The 22,789-nt window shown below is 46.4% G+C and overlaps 1 protein-coding gene across 1 annotated transcript; it reads right to left on the minus strand.

Moving 5' to 3' along the window:
* Nucleotides 1-214: 214 nt before the first annotated feature.
* Nucleotides 215-21,923, minus strand: bms1 (BMS1 ribosome biogenesis factor; the record flags this gene model as incomplete). Its single annotated transcript, XM_080541897.1, has 23 exons — nucleotides 215-445; nucleotides 1,134-1,295; nucleotides 2,285-2,460; nucleotides 2,760-2,907; nucleotides 3,357-3,479; nucleotides 3,634-3,692; nucleotides 5,112-5,292; nucleotides 5,993-6,181; nucleotides 6,776-6,964; nucleotides 8,945-9,027; nucleotides 9,421-9,502; nucleotides 9,736-9,893; nucleotides 13,139-13,240; nucleotides 13,777-14,498; nucleotides 14,766-14,821; nucleotides 15,424-15,564; nucleotides 16,087-16,280; nucleotides 16,800-16,921; nucleotides 17,516-17,658; nucleotides 19,495-19,683; nucleotides 20,129-20,208; nucleotides 20,841-21,031; nucleotides 21,748-21,923. The coding sequence occupies 23 exons, from the start codon at nucleotides 21,921-21,923 to the stop codon at nucleotides 215-217; spliced, it is 3,897 nt and encodes a 1,298-aa protein (XP_080398023.1).
* Between the last annotated feature and the right edge of the window lie 866 nt (nucleotides 21,924-22,789).

The following is a 22,789-nucleotide window of genomic DNA, read 5'->3' on the forward strand; positions in this document are numbered from 1 at the left end:
CAGTCCAGACCAGTCCAAACCAGTCCAGTCCAGACCAGTCCAGACCAGTCCAAACCAGTCCAGTCCAGACCAGTCCAGACCAGTCCAAACCAGTCCAGTCCAGACCAGTCCAGACCAGTCCAGTCCAGTCCGGTCCAGTCCAGACCTGTCCAGACCAGTCCAGACCAGTCCAGACCAGTCCGGTTCAGACCAGTCCAGTCCGGTTCAGACCGGTTCAGTCGTCCTTGGACTTGGCTCCCTTCAGACTGGACCTCTGGTTCTTCCTCTCCTTCTGACCCAGCTGGCGGTAGAGCTTCTTCTTCGCCTCCTTCTGCCTCTTCATCTTCTCCTCCTCCTGCTTGCCCCGCAGCTGCAGGAAGACCTTGTGCTTGGCGTGCTGCGCCGTGTGGGCCTTGGCCTTCTTGTAGTTGTGCACCGTGCTCAGGGCGTTGAGCAGTGCTGCCACCTGGTGGGCGAGAGAGGGAACAGCAGGCTCAGAATAATGAATAGTCTCAAACGATGGTGCTGTTTTTGGTTGTAAACCCCAAAAATGTACAATTGACACAACACAGATGAATATAACATGGATCACAAGCATATCTCAGGGAACAGGTGGAGGGGATATATAGTTATTGGCAGCACTTGAGTTGAGGGGGGATGAGGGGGGGATGGCATCCCCCCTGAAATAAAAACAGTAAAAATCATCCCCCTTCTAAAACTGCCATCCCCCCCTTTCCATCCCTTATGTCATTTTATCCGTGAACGTGGTATTACTGCTATTTCAACACTTAGTTTTGCACAAATTGAGTAAAATACTGTGGGCAAGGGAGGGGGCACACACACATGCAATGACATTTTTACCACCAAGTCACTGTGACACTGAAGTCACTGACGCTGTGGGGATGCTAAAACTGTCCCCATTATGATAAAATCCACCATCCCCCCTGATTTTCTTTTAACAACTTGAGTACTGGTTATAGAATATAGTATAACTATATTTCTGTGTGGTGGTGTCCTCAATCTAGGCTCACCCACCTCACCCCACCCAGAACACAGATACAAAGGGGGAAAAGGAAACAGGAACATGACCCTATGAGATAAGCCTGGAGGAGCGACAGCTCCCCCTGGTGGTGGTGGTGGTGTGGTCCTCTCACCTTCCTCTCGTGAGGCTCCCGTATGACGGCGGGTCTGCGGAGGTCGCGGGGCGTCTTGCCTTTGGGCTGGTCCAGCTTGGGCTTGCTCTTGAAGGGCAGGGCCTTCTGCAGCTCCTTGGGGATGTGCAGGGGGTTGAAGTGGCGCTGCGCTCGGACCACCGGCTGGGGGAGGAAGGGGGTCGGGGGGGGGGGGGGGGGGGTAAGAGGTTATGGGGTTCCGTAACTAAGGAAGGAAGTCACAGACACAGGAAACTCGGGCTCAAAAACCCAGTATAGAAACAACCAATGACGAGTGTGTGTGTGTGTGTGTGTGTGTGTGTGTGATGTCAGAAGAATCAGAATCAAAATAATTTTTATTGCCAAGTATATTCGCACATACAGGAAATTGACTTGGTGTGGTTGGTGCATAAGACATAATTCTGACTTAGATACAGACAACAATATAATAAAAAACTACAGCAATGTAATAAACAACATTATATAGATTGTTTAAAAAGACAATGACAGAAAGGGGCAGTAGAACAATAATTATGTAGGCTGTAAAATAGACTAGGTAAAACTAATATAGATTACCATGTTGTATGTGTATGTGTTGTATGTGTGTGCGTGTGTGTGTGTGTGAAGAAGAAGTGTGTCAAGAAGGGGGTGGGGAGTCGGGGAGGGTAAGAGATTAGGGGTTTCCGAAACTAAGGAAGGATGACACAGAGAACGAGACAGGAAACTCAGACTGGACTAAAACCTATAACCCAGCGTAGAAACGACCGATGATCTGTGTGTGTGTGTGTGTGTGTGTGGGTGTGTGTGTGTGTGTGTGTGCGTGTGTGTGTGTGTGTGTGTGTGTGATGTCTACGGGGTAGCGGTGGTCTAGTGCAGTGGTTCTCGACCCTCTCCTCGGGGCGCCCCAGCCGCACCACATATTTGATCTGTTCCACCACCAACTCACCTGATTCATGCACCATGCAAGGCGCCGGCCCGCTCACTGGGAGCAATTTGGGGTTCAGTGTCTTGCCCAAGGACACCTCGACATGTGGCCAGCCGGGGCTCGAACCGCCGTTCTGCCAACCTTGTGATCATTAGACGGCGGCTCTACCTCCCGCGCCACAGCCACCCCTGGTGGTGTGTGTATGTGTGTGTGTCCTGCCGGGTCGTACCTTGTACAGGGAGTCTGCCAGGGGCTTGTTGCGGACCCCCAGCTCGTGTTTGATCTGTCCCAGGGTCCTCATGCCGGTCCAGACGTCCTTCCCTCCCCGGGGCAGCAGCAGCGAGGTGACGGGGTTGTACAGCTGAGGCACCGCCACCGGGAACCAGGAGCGCAGGAACACGATGTCTACACACACACATACACACGCACACGCACACACACACACACATACACAATATAAAACGACAGGTATCAGGAGTGCAGGAATACACAGACACAGACACAGACACACACACACACTCACTAGTAGGAGTGCTTGACCTCTGACAATTCCCTCATCATTGCCCTTATTGACATATTGAATTCAAACAAAGCAGTGTGTGTGTGCGTGTGTGTGTGTGTGTGTGTGCGGGGGGGATGTGTGTGTGTGTGTGTGTGTGTGTGTGTGTGTGTGTGTGTGTGTGTGTGTGTGTGTGACGCCTCACCGCTCATCAGCAGCGTGTCCTCAAACGTGGCTCTGTAGGCTCCGGCCGGCGTGGACAGGGCCTTCTTGATCTGACCTCTGACCCCGCTGACCGTGCGGACGGAAGCCCCCTCAAACTTGGCCACCTCCAAGACCGTGTTGAACATCCCCTGGACACAACAGCAGCAGGGGAAAGGTCAGCGCTACAGGTTGTAACGGTTGGGAGTCAAGTCACCTTTTTTTTCTTTTTTTTAAGTTGTTTTTTCTGAGTGGGGCAGTCCCACTCATATTTGTCATTTTATTGGACAGATACAGTGAAGACAGACAGGAAAGTAAGGAGAAGAAGGGAGAGAGGGCATGTCAGCAGGGCATGGGCTAGATTCAAACCCATGCCGACATGGGTGGTCCAGTGGTCTAGCACCGCAGTCTACAGTGCACACATATGACCATGTCGGCATGGGTTCGAATCCGGCCCATGCCCTGCTGACATGCCCTCGCTCTCTCCCTTCTTCTGTCTGTTTTCCTGTCTGTCTTCACTACATATGTCCAATAAAATGAAAAATATGACTGGAACTGAAAAAATGACTTCAGTGAACCTCAGTGATGAGGCACGCCCTACCTTGACGAAGGAGGTGTTTTTGAAGATCTTGTACGGGTAACCAATCAGCTTCAGCTTCTTGACGATGGTCACCGACTTGTCCAGGTCCAGGACCACCCCGGTGGCGGCGATACGGAAGCTGGACTGCGGAGACAGAAGAAGAAGTAGGTTTTGAAGTTTAGAAGTTAGTCGGTGAAAAGCAGGTTTATAGGGTAAAGTTAAGTAGGGTAAAGTTAAGTAGGGTAAAAACACCCCTGATCACCCCTCCATCTGGTGTGGGGTGGGTGTTTATTCTTACCTTAAGCCCTGCTACCGACTGCACAGCCAGGAAGCCCGTACCCTGCGGTGTGATGGGGCCTGAGGACACAGAGAGAGAGAGAGAGAGAGGACACGGGCCGAGTTAAACACTCCTCACTAGACACAACACTTTTTACTGTTTCAATTTCCATGGCTGTAACACTTTATGGTCCTCCTCTGTGTTTATCTGGTGATTGTATTCTTTATTCCCTCCCCCGGTTAGGAGATATGTTTACTTTAGACAGCATCCTTTTGGACATTTGCAAGCCGCCAACTACGACCTTATTTACGGTAACAACGCGGGTGTGTTTCTCTTGAGCTTTCTTGTGTTTAAAACAAACAAACGAAAGTGTCTTCACCTAGATTATAGTTTTATAGAACATCATAAACGCTTCTTTTTTTTTTAAAGAAATCAGATATCATATAAATTCGGGTGACATTTTCAATCCGAGACTGCGAAGCAATAACACACATAAAACTACTGCTACTAACTACGTACAGTTAGGTTATATAAATAACGCTCGACTTGATTCGATTTGCTACCGAATCAATGGCAACGCAACTGAAATCATCACCGCATCAATCTATCAATTCATTTACATCTTTATCCTTTAAGGTAAAACTTAACAGAGGACAAGTTCTCATTGGAGGCGATTTCCCCAGCGAGTCAGTCGGCCGACCGCCATGAATCAGAGACGTTGATTAATTGAATCAGGTGTGTCGCCGCTCGGGTTAGAACCAGAGCCAGAACTCACACTGGTGCTCAGCTGATCAAACCGAATGTCGCTGAATACAGAATACTGAGCCCCCCCAAAAATTATATACAGGGTTCCCACACCTTCTGAAACATCAGATTCAAGCACCTTTCAAGGACTTTCAAGACTCAATTCCCTCAAATTCAAGGACCCAACACGGCATAGTTTGAGACAGACCTAGATGAGAATTTATATAATAGGAACTATCCGCTCACAGACAACAATTAAAAAGAGAGGCACTAGATGGTCTCTTGCCTTCTCTACCACAGCACAGCAAAACAATATATTGTGAAATATGTGTAAAGTTAAGTAATACAGAGACTTATTTACTAGTTGACGAGCTAAGTAAAACATTTTTGAATATATATATTTATTTATTTTAGAGAGAGAGAGAGAGAGTTGAAGTATATAGTATACAGTATGTGTGAGAGTGAAAGAAATAGTGTGTGAGAAAGAGAAAGAGTGTGTGTGTGTGTGAGAGTGAGTGAGTGAGAGAGAGAGAGAGAGAGAGAGGGAGAGAGGGAGAGAGAGAGCGAGAGAAAGAGAGAGCGAGAGAGAGAGAGAGCGAGAGAGAGAGAGAGAGAGGGGAATTCAAGCATTCAAGCACTTTCAATGACCCATGTCTATTTAGATTTCTTTTTTTTCTCAAATTCACGAACTTTCAAGGACCTGCGGGAACCCTGTATATAAAATAAAGTGTTACAGAGCGCAACGTGCTCCTCACCCCAGATGGTGGCGCCGCAGTGCATGTGCATAGGGGTGTACTTGAGCAGCCGGTTGCGCCCGTTGTGGTCCTCGATGTGGTAGAGGGGGATGGTCTGGAAGCGCCGCCAGCCCAGCGACAGGATGAGGGGGTCCCGCGTCTTCAGGATGCGGTTGTGCCAACGGTGCTTCTTCAGACGCATCTGAGGGGGAGAGGGGGAGAGGGGGAAAGGGGGAGAGGTGGAGAGAGGGAGAGAGGGGAGAGAGAGGGGAGAGAGGAGAGAGAGAGGAGAGAGAGGGGAGAGAGAGGGGAGAGAGGGGGAGAGAGGGGGAGAGAGAGGGGAGAGAGGGGAGAGGGGAGAGAGGGGAGAGGGGGAGAGCGTCAGAGGCAAACACTGTTTCCTCGCAAAGCAATTCACCTGAAAAAAAGCGAGGCCCCGACTTTTTTGCATCCTTGAATCCGTTCTTAAACTTGTAAACTTATGCACTTTTTATGTATTTATTGAACTGTTCTTAAACTTGAACTGTCGGACTTGCACCTGTGAACCGTGGACTGCGTGCTGAGCTCCAGTGATGAATGTGGTTGTTGTGTGATCGTGCATTGTGTTTGTGGCCACTAGGGGTGGGCATCGACGATCGATAATTGATCGATAAGGATCTTGGTCGATCACAAAATAAAACATTTGGTCGATCACAAAAAAAAAAAAAAAATTTTTTTTTTTTTTTTTGTGATCGACCAAATGTTTTATTTTGTGATCGACCAAGATCCTTATCGATCAATTATCGATCGTCGATGCCCACCCCTAGTGGCCATGAACTGTGGAAACTGAATTCCCATTCGGGGATGAATAAAGTATTCTGTAAGTATTCTGTATCCGACCTTGGTCGACCCCTCCTCCTCACCTGCAGGTAGCCCACGTTTCCCTCGCTGGCCCCCAGCGCGCCCAGGATCACCGGGTAGTGGGGGTCGAAGTTGGTGACGAACTCGCAGGGCAGCGCGGGGATCTCCAGGCGCACGTACATGCCGGGCCGGAAGCCCTCGTACTGGACCCGCGCCTCGTCATCCAGCTCCTCGAACTCGGCCCGGTTCAGCTGAAACAAACACAAGCCACGAAACACAACGTTAGATTCTGTCACGTGGGTGCTTCCTGGCCGGTTGTACGCAAGTTTTGGCATGCGGTTCGTACAACACTAAACCAGGGATCTATTGACATACAGTCTAACTGAAGTGGCTTCTGCTAACTGTTAGTCTGGACCGCCTGTAGCAAAGTAGACAGGATGAGAGGATATGCTTTTACGACTCAGGGCATCATCACTTAATCATGAATAAAAGGCTGGAGCTTCCCTTTGATGTCAGCATGCTGATAAAGTCTCTGTGGCCTGGGTGTGTCTGGAGAGTGACGCCGATGCGTGAGAAAGCTCTGACCCTATGACCCCCTCTGAGCCCTCACCTCAGCCTGCTTCTGACCCTATGACCCCCCATGACCCCTGACCCCTCACCGCCTGCTTCTGACCCTATGACCCCTGACCTCCCCCTGACCCCTCACCTCCATCTGACCCTCACCTCCGCCTGCTTCTGACCCTATGACCCCCTGACCCTATGACCCCTCACCTCCCCCTGACCGCTGACCCCTCACCTCCCCCTGACCCCCTGACCCCTCCCTATGACCCCCCCTCCACCCTCACCTCCGCCTGCTTCTGCATCTCCTCCTTCAGGTCGTCGAAGTAGGTGGCATCCACGTCGTCGTACTCCGTGTCGAAGCGTTCCTTCAGCCTCCGCTTCTTATCCATCCGCTTCTTCTTCAGACTCTCGTCATCGTCCACCTTCATCACCTTCTCCTCCTCCTCCTCCTCTTCATCATCGTCGCTGGACTCCTGCACACATAAGAGAGAAAGTATTAGATCGTCCGTGAACCGCACCACGAACCGCTCGATTGACGATCTGCAAGACGGAATAACCCTGGGCTCTAGACCAGCGGATCCCAACCTATGAGAGTACTGCAAGTGGGCCGCCAAATCATGGGCAAAAAAATTGTCTTATTGACGTTTTTTTGTTACAAAAACGTTTTAATTTTAAAAAGATACAAAAACTTGGATTGAACAGCCTTGATCGTATTGTGTGTGGTGTGCGCCGATATTTCCACCCGAAAAGAAGAAGTCCGGACTCGCGAACAGGGTTGCCAGATGGGAGACATTTTTCACCCTAACCAGTCTAAAACCGCTAATTCCACCCAAAACACCCGAGCCCATCTGGCAACCCTAGTCGGGAGTCGGGAGTTGCCCACACACATGTTTGGTCGTAAATATTGAACACATACAACATTTACGATGTTGGTATTTGATCACCTGCTATATAAAACATCGCCGCTCGGCTTTAATGGTTTAACCGCTATTTTTTTTTAATCATTTTAAATTGCCACGCTCCCTCTAGTTTTTGGCCAAATTACGTCGTTGTTTTGAGCGCTCGTGCGCGTTTCATGCGTGTGCACGCGAAAAAGACGCACGCTTCGCGCGTTGCTGAGTGGGCCGCGAATACTGGAGATATCTGTAAAGTGGGCCGTGAGTCCTAAAAGGTTGGGAACCGCTGCTCTAGACTCAACAGGGAGTAATAATAATAATAGTAATACATTTTATTTGTATGGCGCCTTTCAAAACAACCAAGGACACCTCACAGGGGGAGAGACACAGTAAAATACACTCAGGTTAAAAACAGTGGAGGTGAAGTAAACAAAAACTAAACAAAAGAACAGGAGGTGAAGTACATGAAAGCAGGAGATAGAAAAATAACGTATTTTGAAAGAACATTTCTCAATAGATCGAATAAAATTTGATTTGTATAGTGCATTTTTCACAAAATGTAACCCAATGCGCTTCACAGAGAGCAGAGAAGATAAAGCGACAACTGAGATGGACATTTAAAACCACATGATGACAGAACACACAAGCAAGCAAGGGGTGAAAAAACCTGTACACCTGTAGACTGCATCCAGGAAAAGTCCCTTGCAGCCCTCTACTCATAGAGCGACTACCTCCAAGTTTGTTTAAATCTCACAGCAGAGAACTGGTAGCAACGAATCAGGTGGTCCAGCAGAGAACCAGGCTATATTTGAATGGGTGAATCAGCAACTAGAGAGAAAAACATTCTCATCCTTCACGGCCTTGCCAATGACCAATGACCAATTTGTGACCAGAAAGGACAATGACAGAACAACAAGGTCCACATCTAGAGGGGCTGTGTGGTTCCATTTAGAAGGAGCACTTTCAGACGTTCAGCCTTCTCTGTCAGAGCCCCGCAGCACTGGAACACTCTGCCCTCTAATGTCAGGACCTCCACTACCCTTGGGCTGTTCAAAAACGGGCCTTTAAGGGAAACCAAATCTGCACCCATAACATCATATAACTGTGTGTTTTTTTAAAAGACTGTCTTTCATATGCTCTGTATGATGCTGTTTTATTGTTTATGTTATCTTGCGTCATTTTAGGATGCCTTTTTTTTCCAATTAGCCTCCTGGTTAAATCTGGTGTATTTACACTTGTTGTTAAGTCCTTGAACGGTGGGTTAGTGGTGGTCTAGTGGATAGTGAGTTGGACTTGGGATCGGAAGGTTGTGAGTTCAAATCCCGCCTGAAGCCACACCACTACTAGTGTGCCCTTGGGTAAGGCACTTAGCCCTCAGTTACTCCAGGGGGAATGTCCCTGTAATTCGTAATTGTAAGTCGCTTTGGATAAAAGCGTCTGCTAAATGGCAAAATTATTAAATTAAAAATTGTATTTACACTTGTTGTTAAGTGATATGCATTGTCCCTTCTTAAATAAACTGAAATTGAAATTGAAATTAAGAGAAAAAGAAAATACCTCAGCTTGGGCCTCCTTCTTCCCGGCCTTCCCCTGGTGTACCTCCCCCGTCTCCAGGTCTTCAAAGTCCCCGTACAGCTCGTCTACAGGGGGGGGGGAACAAGGAGCAAGTCAGCTGGGGGCGGTTAAGAATGTACCGTCAATAAAAAGCACCACAAGGGGGTAGTTCAGTAGCATGTCGCTAGGTTAGCATACTTTGATATAGCGTTAAGTGGCCCATTGTTATCCAGACCTGGGTCAAACCAAGGGTTAGGGTATTTGAAATCCTTCCAAATACTTTTGAGTGTTTGCTTCGACCTTGCCTCGAGAGCGAGTTCCGACAAACGTTCCGGAACCAAACGTGACACGCTTTCGTCAGTGTTCTCTCTCTACGAGTACTACTAATGGAACACTACGTATACCAGACTGAAACAATAAGGACGTTTCGGCCACAAGAGGGCGCTGTTGTTTTTTTTTTGGGGGGGGGGGGGGCTCACCGTCCTGTTTCAACAGTGTAGCAGCGTCCTCTCCCTCCTCCCACTTCCCTGTGACGAAACAGTCCCTGATGGAGTCCAGCACCTGGAACACAAGTCAAGTCAAGTCAGGTTTATTTATCAGGGTTCCCACACCTTCTGAAACATCAAATTCAAGCACCTTTTCAAGACTCAATTCCCTCAAATTCAAGAACCCAACACGGCATATTTTGAGACAGAACTAGATGAGAATTGATATAATTCAGCTAAATATAGCTCTGTGGAAACCCCTCCCCCCCAAAAAAAAAGATGGCCCCTCTGGCCGGGCCGGGACGTTACCTCCGCCAGGTCCCAGTCGCGAGCGGCGGCGCCGTCGGAGTAGAAGCGGGAGCAGTCCAGGCCGTCGGCGCGGTGCCTCTTGCCGGCCTCGGGGCGGCTGACTCTGAACAGCCCCCCCAGCTCCTCCTCCTCCCCCGCCTCCCCCGCGTCCTCCGCCACTGAGAGGGACAACAACAACATCTTTAACATCAACAACAACATCTTCTTCATCTACAGTTTTATTGTTATGTCACATTCCCCTTCTGAAACATCCAATTCAAGCACCTTTCAAGGACTTTCAAGACTCAATTCCCTCAAATTCAAGGACCCAACACGGCATAGTTTGAGACAGATGTAGATGAGAGTTTATATAATAGGAACTATCCGCTCACAGACAACAATTAAAAAGAGAGGCTTGAATGTGTGAACCAGGGTTTCCGTTAGAAAAAATTGCCGCCGGACATCGTGTCCGGGAAGATTTCGATTTACCGGACAAACGTGAGATATTCCGGCCATCATTTTTTCATTTTTTTTTCTTTCCTAACACCAGGGGAGCCACCCCTCCTAAATTTCGTTGTTGGGTACCTGTACTGTAGCAATGACAATAAAGTCCATTCATTCATTCATTCATTCATCATATTAAAATATAATATAGCTGTTTGTCGCGGTGATTACTGTTGTGTAGCGGCCTATATATGCCATTTAATGTCTATTTCTCATCCGATACGATTAGATGCGAGCTATATAATATATAATAATATAACATGATTCGCATGCGCGCTATGCCATTATGTCCAGCGCTGAACGGGCGCCTCACTGGGAACTGAACAGACAGCATCGATCAATGAACGGACTCCACATTACGTTAACTGAAGTTTGTTAAATTGTTTGGGATTAATGTGAGTTTTCTATTTTCTCTTTCCAGTTTTACCCTTTTTTATCAATAAAACAACGTCATTTCTATAACCAGAGGGGTATTCCATCAACAGCGCTAAAAGAAAATCCAGGTTTAGTCTACCAAGTCTCGCGAGAGTTATCAAAAATAAGCCAGGATTTTCCTTTAGCGACGTTGATGGAATACCCCCCTGGTCTCGCTGGTTGGGAAGGCATTTCGTTTAGCTGCCTGTCAAATCATACTTAATCGGACTCGGGAGTCATACGGGTCTGTATGTCGTCCTGAAGACCGGCTGTTAGATCATATCGCTGAAGTTTGTCTCCATCTTAGTGTAAATGTTGTCCGTTTCGTTTGTATTCCTTGTTATTGTGCGATAAAGTTAAGGCGCTCCGCTTCGGGCCACCATTTTCAGCTGAGCACCAAACACACACACACTCATACACAGGACCCGCCCCCTTTAGTTAGCCTAACTCTCGGGCAGTGTTGTGTGTGTGTTTGGTGCTCAGCTGAAAATGGTGGCCCGAAGCCAATTTGAATACAATTCGCTAAAGTTCACATTCTGATTCCTTCTATTTTTAAAAAAGACGAATATATTATATTAAATTGTGCTTAGAGGGAATTATTTTCACCGGACATTATGTCCGACGAGTTTTCAATTTGTCGGACTTCAACAAATTTTACTGGACAAAGACCGGTAATTACCGGTTAACGGAAACCCTGGTGTGAACACTAGATGGTCTCTTGCCTTCTCTACCACAGCACAGCAAAACTATATATTGTGAAATACAATACAGAGACATATTTACTAGTTGACGAGCTGAGTAAAAAATGTTTGAATATATATTATTTTTTTTAGAGAGAGAGAGAGGGGAATTCAAGCACTTTCAATGACCCATGTCTATTTTCAAAAGCTTTTAAGACCGTGATTTCTTTTTCTCAAATTCACAAACATTCAAGGATTTCAAGGACCTGTGGGAACCCTGTGTTATGTCCAGTGTTGCCACAGTTACTTTGAAAAAGTATTCTGATTACTGATTACTGATTACTCCTTTAAAAAGTAATCTAGTTACTTTACTGATTACTTGATTTTAAAAGTAACTAAGTTAGATTACTAGTTACTTTTTTAGTTACTATTGGCAGCTGCCTAGGCACCCGACCCCCCCCCCCCCCCGCAACATAAAAATGAAAACTGGTTTTGCCAAAACTCACTTTATTTTAACAGTAACTTAAATTACATAATTAAACTTTAAACAATAACTTAAAACAACAAAATAAAGAGTCTTTCTTTGCCTCACCCAACATAAATACTTGTTTTTAAACAATAAAATAAATATAATCTTTATTTAACAGTAACTAGCAAGGAGTGGTTTCACAAAACCTAAAACCTACCCTGACCATTCAGATATGATCCTAATATAATCCTAATCCTAAACTGAGTGAGTCTTATCAATTTAGTTTATCAATGATCAACATTTATGTTCTTGTCATCCTTTGCTGACACAAACTCAAAATAATCCTTATATTTCCAGCTATTTAACGCATATCTCTGTTCTCGCTCCATTGTGTAGGCTACGCTTCTGTTTACACTGTGCAATCAGCGTGGTGATACACGTGAGCGATTCTGCTGCAATCTCGCGATAGTCGAGAGCCGTTTTTTGCGGGCATGGCCTTCCATAGTAACCTCGTGTTGAAAACGTGGGCACTGACGTCACTCCCCAAGACGCGAGAAATGTTTGTTTACTATCGAACATTACAAAGAAATACTGCATTTAGCCTAAGTTATGAGGTAGTAACGCAATAGTAACGCACAGCCACTTGAATAAGTAACTTTAATCCGATTACTGATTTGGAAATAGTATCGCGTTAGAATACTCGTTACTGGGAAAAGTATTCAGATTAGAGTATCGCGTTACTTAGTATCGCGTTACCGGCATCACTGGTTATGTCACATTACACAAGTGTAAGACAGTAAAATCCTTTGGCAGACAATAAAGCAATAGGCATAATTCAAGGTAGAAAAAGAAGTGACAATAATACAGGACACAAGTGACAAATAAGACAGGATACAATTAGCAGTACAGCTAGTATTACTACTGTTCCTGCAGCGTGGTGAGGTACTTCTTCCATTGTATTGTATGTAAGGATGTATTATATACTGTATGTATGTGGTGGTGTGTGCGTGTGGTGATGTGTGTGTGTGTGTGTGTGTGTGTGTGTGTGTGTGTGTGTGTGTGTGCTTGCGTGTGGTGGTGTGTGCGTGTGTGTGGTGGTGTGTGTGTGTGTGTGTGTGTGTGTGTGTGTGTGTGTGTATGTGTGTGTGGTGGTGTGTGCGTGTGTGCGTGTGGTGGTGTGGGTGTATGTATGCGCATGTGTGCATGCGTGTGTGTGTGTGTGTGTGTGTGTGTGTGTGCGCATGTGTGCGTGTGTGTGCGTTTCCGTGTAAGAGCAGCTATCCGTCAGTGTGGCCGGCAAAACCAAATACCGAATACCCAAAACCTGGTAGGGTGAGGACTGAGGAGTTGCTTTTACCTGTGCCGTACACTAGCTTGCGCAGATTCGGCGCGGCCAGCTGTTGCCGTAGAAACGCCTCAGAGGCTTTCTGCGACAGACCCTCCTTCCAGCGCAGAGACCCTGAGAACAGAGAAGCAGTCGTGAGTCATGAGGCGGGACAATAGCCCCGAGCTAACCGCCGTTTTCCAACGCCTACTCAGAAAATGACCTAGCGAAGGAAAACAAAGAACACAACCATAATAACCTATTATTACGTGTGACTGTTATTACTGTGTTTGTTTCGTTAGGTTTCATTACTGAACAGGGCTCACTTTTATTCCTTAGCGTTCCCTGACTCACTCTGACTCCTGCCTTGTTTGGTTTTGACGTGTTGTTCTGTTCCTCTGTTGTTTCTGTTGGTTGTTTATTTTCTGTTTATTTTACACTTTAGGAAAGGTACTTTTACTGTAAAGCACTTTCGTTGTCAAGTGTCATGTTTAAATGTGCTATATTGCTGCCATTGGTGTGTGAATGTGTGTGTGAATGGGTGAATGAGAGGCCGTTGTAAAGCGCTTTGGAGCAGCAAAAAAGGCGCTATATAAGTGTAGTCCATTTACCATTTACCATATATAAATACATTTGATTGATTGATTGATTGATTGAGGGTGAAAGAGTACCTGCACTTTCATAACACAGCTCTCCTCCTCCCTCCATCTCCTCATCCTCCTCTTCCTCAATCTTGGATGTGTTTGAAGTCTTGTCTTTTTTTCCTGAGGCTTTGGTGTCATCATCTTCATCCTCCATTGAGTCTTCTTCTTCTTCATCATCATCATCATCTTCATCATCTTCATCCTCTTCATCTTCATCCTCTTCAGAGCAATGACCTGAGTCTCCCGGTCCGACCTTGCCCTTGCCCGTCTTATCCTCTTCTTCATCCTCCTCCTCCTCCTCCTCATCCTCTTCGCTCTCCTCTCCTCCGTCCTCCTGCTTTCCTCCCTTCTGTCCTCCTTTCTCCTCTTCGCTCATCTCCAGCTCGTCTTCGCTGTCTGCGAACGCAGGCACCTCCGCCACCGCCACTCCCTCCGCTTTCCTCTCCTCCATCTTCTGTTTCTTCACCGGCGGAACCTTCTCCGTCGATCTCTTCTTCTCTTTCGGCGACTCGGCCTTGTCCTTCGTCTTCTTGGTCGACTCTGTTTCCTTTTCCTCCTCTTCATCCTCCTCCTCGCTCTCATCCTCCTCTTCTTCTTCTTCTCCCTCCTCACTCTCTCCTTCCTCCTCATCCTCATCCTCTTCCTCATCTTCATCTTCCTCGTCCTCCTGGGTGAAGATGGCCTTCCTCCTCTGTCTCTGTGTGTCCGGGTCCCAGACGATCTTCTCCTGAGGTCCTCGTTGTTTCTCCCTGGGAGGGAAGCAGGAAGACTCACTTAAAAACAACTATTTGATCAATGTTATGTTTCCCACAAGCGTATACTAAGCTGTTTTCCACAGAATGCAGACACAAACACGCACAGAGACACAGACAGAATATCTGATTTGGCCCTAAAAGCTTTCCGTTTCCCACAGCTTTACTGAGACAAGTTAGCATATGATACCCTATTCCCAATGCTCTGCTTAGACCAGACTCATATACAGTAGTGCCGTATTTTGGACCTACATAAAAGGACACCTCGACATGTGGCCAGGAGGAGTCCTGCTCCGCCTCCTGAGGCACAGCCGCCACTTCTACTTGTACACGGGGTGTAACAATAAACTTACAAAAATACAACTTGAAACTTGAAACTGGTCATAGTTAGAGGCAGGGGTGCAAACTGGTGATGGCCCCAAAAAGGTGACACATTTCATTTTTTTGCCTGAAAATGAATGAAATGATCAATGCGTGGCTAACCTTAGAGGAGAACATTTTTGACGGTTTACTGTGTTTCTCCACGCTGTCTGGAATTGTACCTAGCTGCCTGAAGCTAAAAGTTTTTTCAACGGCAGCGGAGTTTAGCAGACAGGATGATTAGTTAGCTCGCGCATCATGTGACTTGAGACTTAGACACCCCCAGCCAAAATAATTTTTTTTGCAGATCTACACGATTCACATGGATGACCTATTTTGAGGGTAAAAACGGCTAATTTAGCAGAAAGGTGACAGGTTTGCACCCCTGTCGACGAGGGCTCTCTTGAGACAACGGGCGTGCTCTAGAAATGACATGGTGTTACTCCCCCTGAGACCGTCGCTGTCTCTCACTCACCCCTCCTGCTCCTCCTCCTCCTCATCCTCCTCATCCTCCTGAGACTCAGTCTCTCACTCACCCCTTCTCTTCCTCCTCCTCCTCCACCTCCTCGTCCTCCATCTCCCCGGGCGTCAGCGCGGCCGCCCCCGTGAACAGAGACACTTTGCTGGCGGCCATCTTGGCGTCCAGGGTGGCGTGCGTGCCGATGAGGGACTGGACCAGCTCCGTGGTGGGCCGCACCTCCTCCTGGTTGAGACAGGGTTATATAACATATTAGTCACTTCAATTCATTCCTAAATAGCACTTTTAGTTTTAGTTTTTTTTCCATCAACAGCCCATTAAGTATTTGGATGTTAGCTGTCACCCTAGACCCATAGGTGTGGGGTGTCAGTCCAGTACCCTAGACCCAGAGGTGTAGGGTCAGTCCAGTATTAGACAGGGTTCCCACACCTTCTGAAACATCACATTCAAGCACCTTTCAAGGACTTTCAAGACTCAATTCCCTCAAATTCAAGGACCCAACACGGCATAGTTTGAGACAGAACTAGTTGACGAGCTAAGTAAAAATTAATTTAATATACTATATATATTGTTTTTTAGAGAGAGAGAGAGAGAAAGAGGGGAATTCAAGCACTTTCAATGCCCAAACTTTTAAGACCTTGATTTCTTTTTCTCAAATTCACAAACTTTCAAGGATTTCAAGGACCCGTGGGAGCCCTGCACAGGTGTAGGGTGTGGGTCCAGTACCCTGGTCCAGGTGTGACTGACCTGCTCCTGAGGGGCGTGTCCTCCGGGCAGGTCGATGTAGACGGCGTCCTTGTCGTACACCACCCCCCCCACCCCGGCCATGGGCGCGTACAGCAGACGCTCCTTCTCGTTCAGCGCCCGCTTCTTCTGGGCCTCCGGCAGCGCGCAGGGGTCCGGCAGGAAGCTGATGTCCGCCACGCCAAAGTCCCCCACACCTGCAGAGGGCGCCAGAGGTCAACGTCTGGCTGCTTTTACTGTCAAACCAACTTCTAAGCTAAAAACCTTCATGTTTTGCAGAAGTTATGATTAAACACAAACACTTCTATCAATGTCTTTTTTCCATTAACTATTGTCTTATTAAATGTTTTATCTATTTACTTCTTATATTTGCTTTTATTCATTATAATTTTAATTTTCTTACCATCCTCCTCTTGCTGTATTTTTAAATAATGTATGTAAATCACTTTGAATTGCCCCTGTTGTATGAAATGTGCTATACAAATAAGCTTATTTTGCCCAAGTGGGAGGTCAAATCTCTACAGGTAAAACTCCCAATGTGCTACTGCAGACACGCACTAGTGTACTTTCAAAGGTGTATCATTAAACGTAAAAACACGTATCTGTAAAGTTTATTTTAAATATATACGTGCTTATCCCTGATCTAACCAGGTCTCTTCTCGTTGAGATCAAACGTCTTGTTCACAAGAGAAACCTGCTCAGCCTAGTGGACTTACCAGGGATGTGGACCTGGCTTTTGTTCTTCAAGTGTGTCCCTCGCAGGTAGCCGTAGAGGGAGACTGTGCGGTCACACTTGGGGTCCACCCTCACCTTCTCTGGGTCGGTCAGATCCTCCATCCTGCAGAGAGGGGGAGGAAGAGGAGAGGAAGAGCAAAGCTTAGGATTAGAGAGACCATCAGTTAAGTAGAAGGTGAGAGAGCAGGAACTGTGAGCTAATGCACGCACACACGCACACAGACGCACGCATACACACAGACACACACACACACACACACACACACACACACACACACAACCCCACTCCCTTAGGGCAGTAACCCTAGCCCTCACCCCAACCTTAATTGTAACTACGTACAGTCAGCACAGTGTAACAAGGTTATTACGCGGTAACAACCAGCCTATTAACAGCCTGTTACACGGTAACAACTAGCCTATGAACAGCCTGTTACACAGTAATAACCAGCCTTTTAACAGCCTGTCACACGGTAACAACTAGTCTATGAACAGCCTGTTACACAGTAACAACAAGTCTATGAACAGCCTGTTACACAGCGTGATGTGTTGCCGTAGAGACTGACCAGTCGGCCAGACCGTAGGGGTGGGACTGTTGCTAGTGGGACTGTTGCTATAGAGACGGCTGCTATAGAGACTGCTGCTATAGAGACTGTTGATAGAGACTGCTGCTATAGAGACTGTTGCTATAGAGACTGACCGGTCGGCCACCACGTAGGGGTGAGACTGCTGCCACACCAGCGGGCGGAACTTCATGACGGAGATGAAGCGGCCGAGGTTCTTGACTTCCTGCAGCTGGTACTCCCCGTACACCATCCCCGACAGGTAGAACAGCTTGGCTCCCTGGGGAGGGAGGGAGGGAGGGGAGGGAGGGAGGGGAGGGAGGGGAGGGGAGGGAGGGAGGGAGGGGAGGGGAGGGAGGGAGGGAGGGAGGGAGGGGAGGGAGGGATGGAGGGAGGGAGGGAAAGAGGTACAGGGAGGGAGGGAGGGAGTGAGAGAAGGAGGGAAGGAGGACATGGTGAGAATCACAACCACAGACAGAGGGAAGAAACACTGGTTTTTATCAACTATTCATTCAACCTTTAACCTTTATTTAAACTCACAAGTCCACAGAGGTTCCCCTCATTTACAGAGACGACGAGTGACCAGATCAAATAACATAATTCTACAACAGCATGTTTGGATACTGGATTCTGATTGGCTAGCAACAGTGGTAAATATCTCAACAACCCACAGTTCAAACCGCATTTCCAGTATCAATGCACCTCCCAATCAATCTGATTAAGAACACCTGTGCTGACCTACAATGCAATCATGGACCTTGTTTATGGGACTATATTCTGTGGCGGAAGGATATATGTATTCTGAAACGATTAATGATTGGAAATACATTAATTTAATGTTACAACTAGTGTTGTTCCGATACCATTTTCTTATCCCGATACCGATACCGATACCTGACCGTGCAGTACTTGCCGATACCGAGTACCGATCCGATACCACGGCGTTTGAAAAAACAAAACAAAAAAACATGTTTTTTGAGCCGCATACTCACCTCGATGTAAAATTATTGCTAACACTTAGTCTGGCACTGCTCAAAACCTTTGTAAAACAGGAAAAAATACCAACAGAGAGTGAATGCTATAGAACTTTTTTTTATTGTCTACCTGGTATGGTGACAAGAAAATCAACCCCTTATAAAACCTGAAATGTGGCTCTCACAGATGCCAATCAGTGCAATATCCATTTAAGATATAAAACAGTCGTAGTAGTAGTGCAACAGCAAGTGAACATTTACAAACAAAATAACTTTAGTAAAAAAAATTATATATATAATAATAATTTAAAAAAAGTTAGTACTCGCCGATACCGATACCAGCATTTTTGTGCGTATCGGTGGCAATGCCGATACTAGTATCGGTATCGGAACAACACTAGTTACAACTGAGTAAAAACAAAACACTGTGCAGCAGCTTTCAGTCACGCTGCTGCATGCTCCTGGAACAAACTCCCTGAAGAAATCAAACAGGCCCAAACGCTTAAAATATTTAAATCTAAGCTAAAAACCTTCATGTATTGCACCAGTTACGATTAAACACAAACACTTCTATCAATGTATTTTCTCCATTAACTATTGTCTTTTTAAATGGTTTAGCTATTTACTTCTTATATTTGCTTTTTCTTACTATGCTCCTCTCTTGCTGTATTTTTAAATAATGTACGGTATGTAAAGCACTTTGAACTGCCCCTGTTGTATGAAATGTGCTATACAAATAAACTTGCCTTGCCTTGCCTATTTATTTTTTATATTATGTGGTGGCTGTTGGAGAAAAGCAATTTACCATTCAAGGGCGGGGGTTGTGGACTCATTTACCACTGTACAAGGTTTTTCACAACCCTCACAACCCTGTACCAGTGGTAAATGAGTCCACAACCACCTTCCTCTCATGGTCAATTGCTTCCGGAGATAAAACAAAGTAAAACATAATCACATGCAGAGAATAAAATCAAGGATAAGAGAATTAAACTAAGAATAAAAGATAAAAAAGATCAGCTGAAACAATTACAAACTGAAGTCCAGTGATTATGTCTGTGTCCCCCCCCTCACCCGCCCTTAAAGGTAACTACGGATTGACCGCCGAAATGTCTTAGCTCCCAACTCCTTGTGTCGTCACTGACCTGGTAGACTTCGGTCCAGAAGCGGTGTTTGAGGTTCTTCTTGGTCTTGCGCAGCACCTTGTTGTTCCTGAAGGAGTCCAGGTGTGTGAGCACGCCCATGATGCGGGGGAAGCCGTGCACCTGGCAGATGTTCAGGAACTCGAAGGTCTCCATCTCGAACCCGAAGCTGGCGTCTATCAGCATCAGGACCTTGGGGGTGGGGGGATATGTAAATGATATACATCATAATCAATGATCATAATTATTTGGGTTCAGAGGAACGGGGTTGTTTTGTCCCTTTCCAACTGAATTGACCATCCCCTTTAAAAACATGAGGGGAAACCAAGAGACCATCAGAAGAGTTTAATGTTGGCCACAGTTAGGAACCGACAGCTACAACAAGCTGATGGCCGTGGATTGGTCCTGATTGGTCCTCTGTGGTCCTCTGTGGCTCAGTTGGTAGAGCACTGCGCTCGATTCCCGCTGGGACCGTATATACTGAAAAATGTATGCACTCACTGCAATGTAAGTCGCTTTGGATAAATGTCAGCTAAATGGCGGATATTATGATATTAGATTAGATTGAGGGCTCAACGAGGCAGAGAAAATAATGAAAGTCGTCCACACACACACGGACACGGACACGGACACTCACCAGGTCAGCGACCTTGGCCAGGTCGATCATGGTGTTGATGTCGTTGCTACACTCGATGAACGTAAGACGCCGCTTCTTGCCTGCAAAGGAAAATGAAAAGGGTCGGTCAACACAAGCAGATGAGCAACATAAAGATACTGGATGGAAACGATGTCTAGATGCCACTGGTGGGAGTACAGGTAGGTGGTTAGGTCAGCCCCAGCTCTATCCATTTTTTTCATAAATATTCTGAAAACTTTATTGTTCTGTTCAACTTTTAATTGAGTGTATTTTAAAGAGTTGGGCTAGGCATTTTAATTGACTGATTGTTTTTATTTATCGCTTTTAAACCTGAACATTTGAAATTGTTACTGCATCTTACTTTGTTTGTTCGGATTTTTTTTCTATGATGATCCATTTTTTTTTCCCACTTTTTAATTGTTATCTCATGTTTTATGTAAAGCCGCTATGAGTCGACATGTGCTATACAGATACATCTGTCTGGCCTTGCCTACAGCAAGAAACATTCCAGTTAAATCAGCCCTCAAAACCCATCTGTTCACCAAGGCCTTTGGCCCCTAGTCACTGTCTGTGTTTTGTTTTGTTTTGTTTTGTTTGTTTTCTGTTTTGTCTGTCTGACCATTTCCTTTAGAATTGTAAAGCGTCCTTGGGTTTTATGAAAGGCGCTATATAAATATAAAGAAAGTTATTATTGTTATTATTATTATCTCACCTGAGACGATCGTGACAGGACCACAGATGTCTCCCAACTTCTGCCGGACGAAGTTTTTGATCAGGCAGCGGATGAGGGTGCTCTTGCCCACTTTGGGGGGTCCTACCACCACCACCACTATGGGGGGAGGCTCCAGGGGGGTGCGGTCCACCAGAGGGATGTGGTGTTTCTTTACCTTTAGGTCCTGGGCCCTGGGGGGGGGGGGGGGGGAGAAGAGAGCTCACAGTCTGTACACACACACACACGAAAAGCCCCCTCCAAACGGTAAATGGACTGCACTTATAGCGCCTTTATCCAAAGCGCTTTACAACGGCCTCTCCTTCAAATCAAATCAAATCAAATTTTATTTGTATAGCGCATTTCTTACAAGATGCAACTCAATGCGCTTCACACAATGAAAATGTTCAGTCAATCAGTCAATCAATCAATCAATACTTACAGAGCCGCGAGCAGGCAAAAGTAAAAAACCTGTATACTATGTAGCCAGGAAAAATTCCCTTGCAGCCCTCTACCAATAGAGCGACTACTAGCCAGTTTGCTTACCAGTACCCAGCGGTCCCCCAGGGGAGGCCAGGACCACCGGCACAAAGCAAGCAAGCAAGGGCAAAAACCTGTACACCATGTATCCAGGAAAAATTCCTTGCATCCTTCACCCATTCACACACACATTCACACACCAATGGCGGCAAGCTACCATGCAAGGCGCCGGCCCGCTCACTGGGAGCAATTTGGGGTTCAGTGTCTTGCCCAAGAACACTTCGACATGTGGCCAGCCAGGGCTCGAACCGCCGATCTGCCAACCTTGCGATCATTAGACGGCCGCAGCTCATGCACACCTGCTCCTTAAGATAAGACTTGAAGTGTGCAAACTAAGCTTTTCTGTTGAGTGTTTCTGATGAACACTGACCTGTGGAAGGTTCTGGTCATCTTCACGGCGGACTGGACCGCGAACGCCTTGGGGTTCCTCTTCCTCTCATCCTTCAGGCCGTCCGACGCCTGCTTCCTGCTCTTCTTCCTCTCCGCCTTCGGCCCGCTGTGCTTCTGCGTGTGCCGCTTGTGGTCCTTCTGCTCCTTGGCCTCCATCCTGTCTCCTCTCTGACACACACACACACACAACCACAGACACAGACACACAGACACAGAGAGACACAGAGAGACACACACATACAGACACAGAGACACACACACACACAGAGACAGACACAGACACAGACACAGACACACACACACACACACACACACACACACACACACAGACACACGTTCTTATTTTAAACATGTGTGCAAGGAGTTTTTTTCCACTCTTTAGGAGCAAAATGTGTAAGCTGCCAGTATCCCTCCATATCATCTCATGTGTATTGTGGTGGTCTTGTCTCTATGGAACAAAACCTGCTTCAGAATGAGTCCAGACTACATAACTCAGGCTTCCAGACTCTATCCCACTCAATCTATCACATATATCTGTCTACAGGTTTGAGACATGATAGCTGTCAATGTGAAGGTGCAGGAGTAACCCTTTAGATGTGACTGGTGGAGGCAGCTTGTGACCCATGTGTTGTCAGGGTGCTGTGTGTTAGAATAACATCAGACTGCTGCAAATAACACACAAACTGTGTCGCCTTACCTCGGAGATGTGTCCCACGTTAAGTTAATGTCCCGTCAGTAAAAAAATAAATGTGAATTCATTCAAATGAAGAAATCAGATGTGTTTTCAATGTTCTCACGTGTGCAGGCACAGACCGGAAGTGATGACCGTCTGTATTTCCACCGTCTAGAAAACTAGACTCAAGCTGAAACGTTCCGCTTAGCTCTGTTGATTTCTTATTTGACGAGAACGGAGTTTTTCTTTATTTCTTGTTCATTTTGTAAATGATTAGTTAAAAAGATAAGTTAGGTGGATGTCACTTAAAAAAAAAAAAAAGCAATAATAAAATGCACCTTATGTTATA

Source organism: Nansenia antarctica (assembly GCF_963989245.1).
Source record: "Nansenia antarctica genome assembly, chromosome: 11".
Classification (NCBI taxonomy): domain Eukaryota; kingdom Metazoa; phylum Chordata; class Actinopteri; order Argentiniformes; family Microstomatidae; genus Nansenia; species Nansenia antarctica.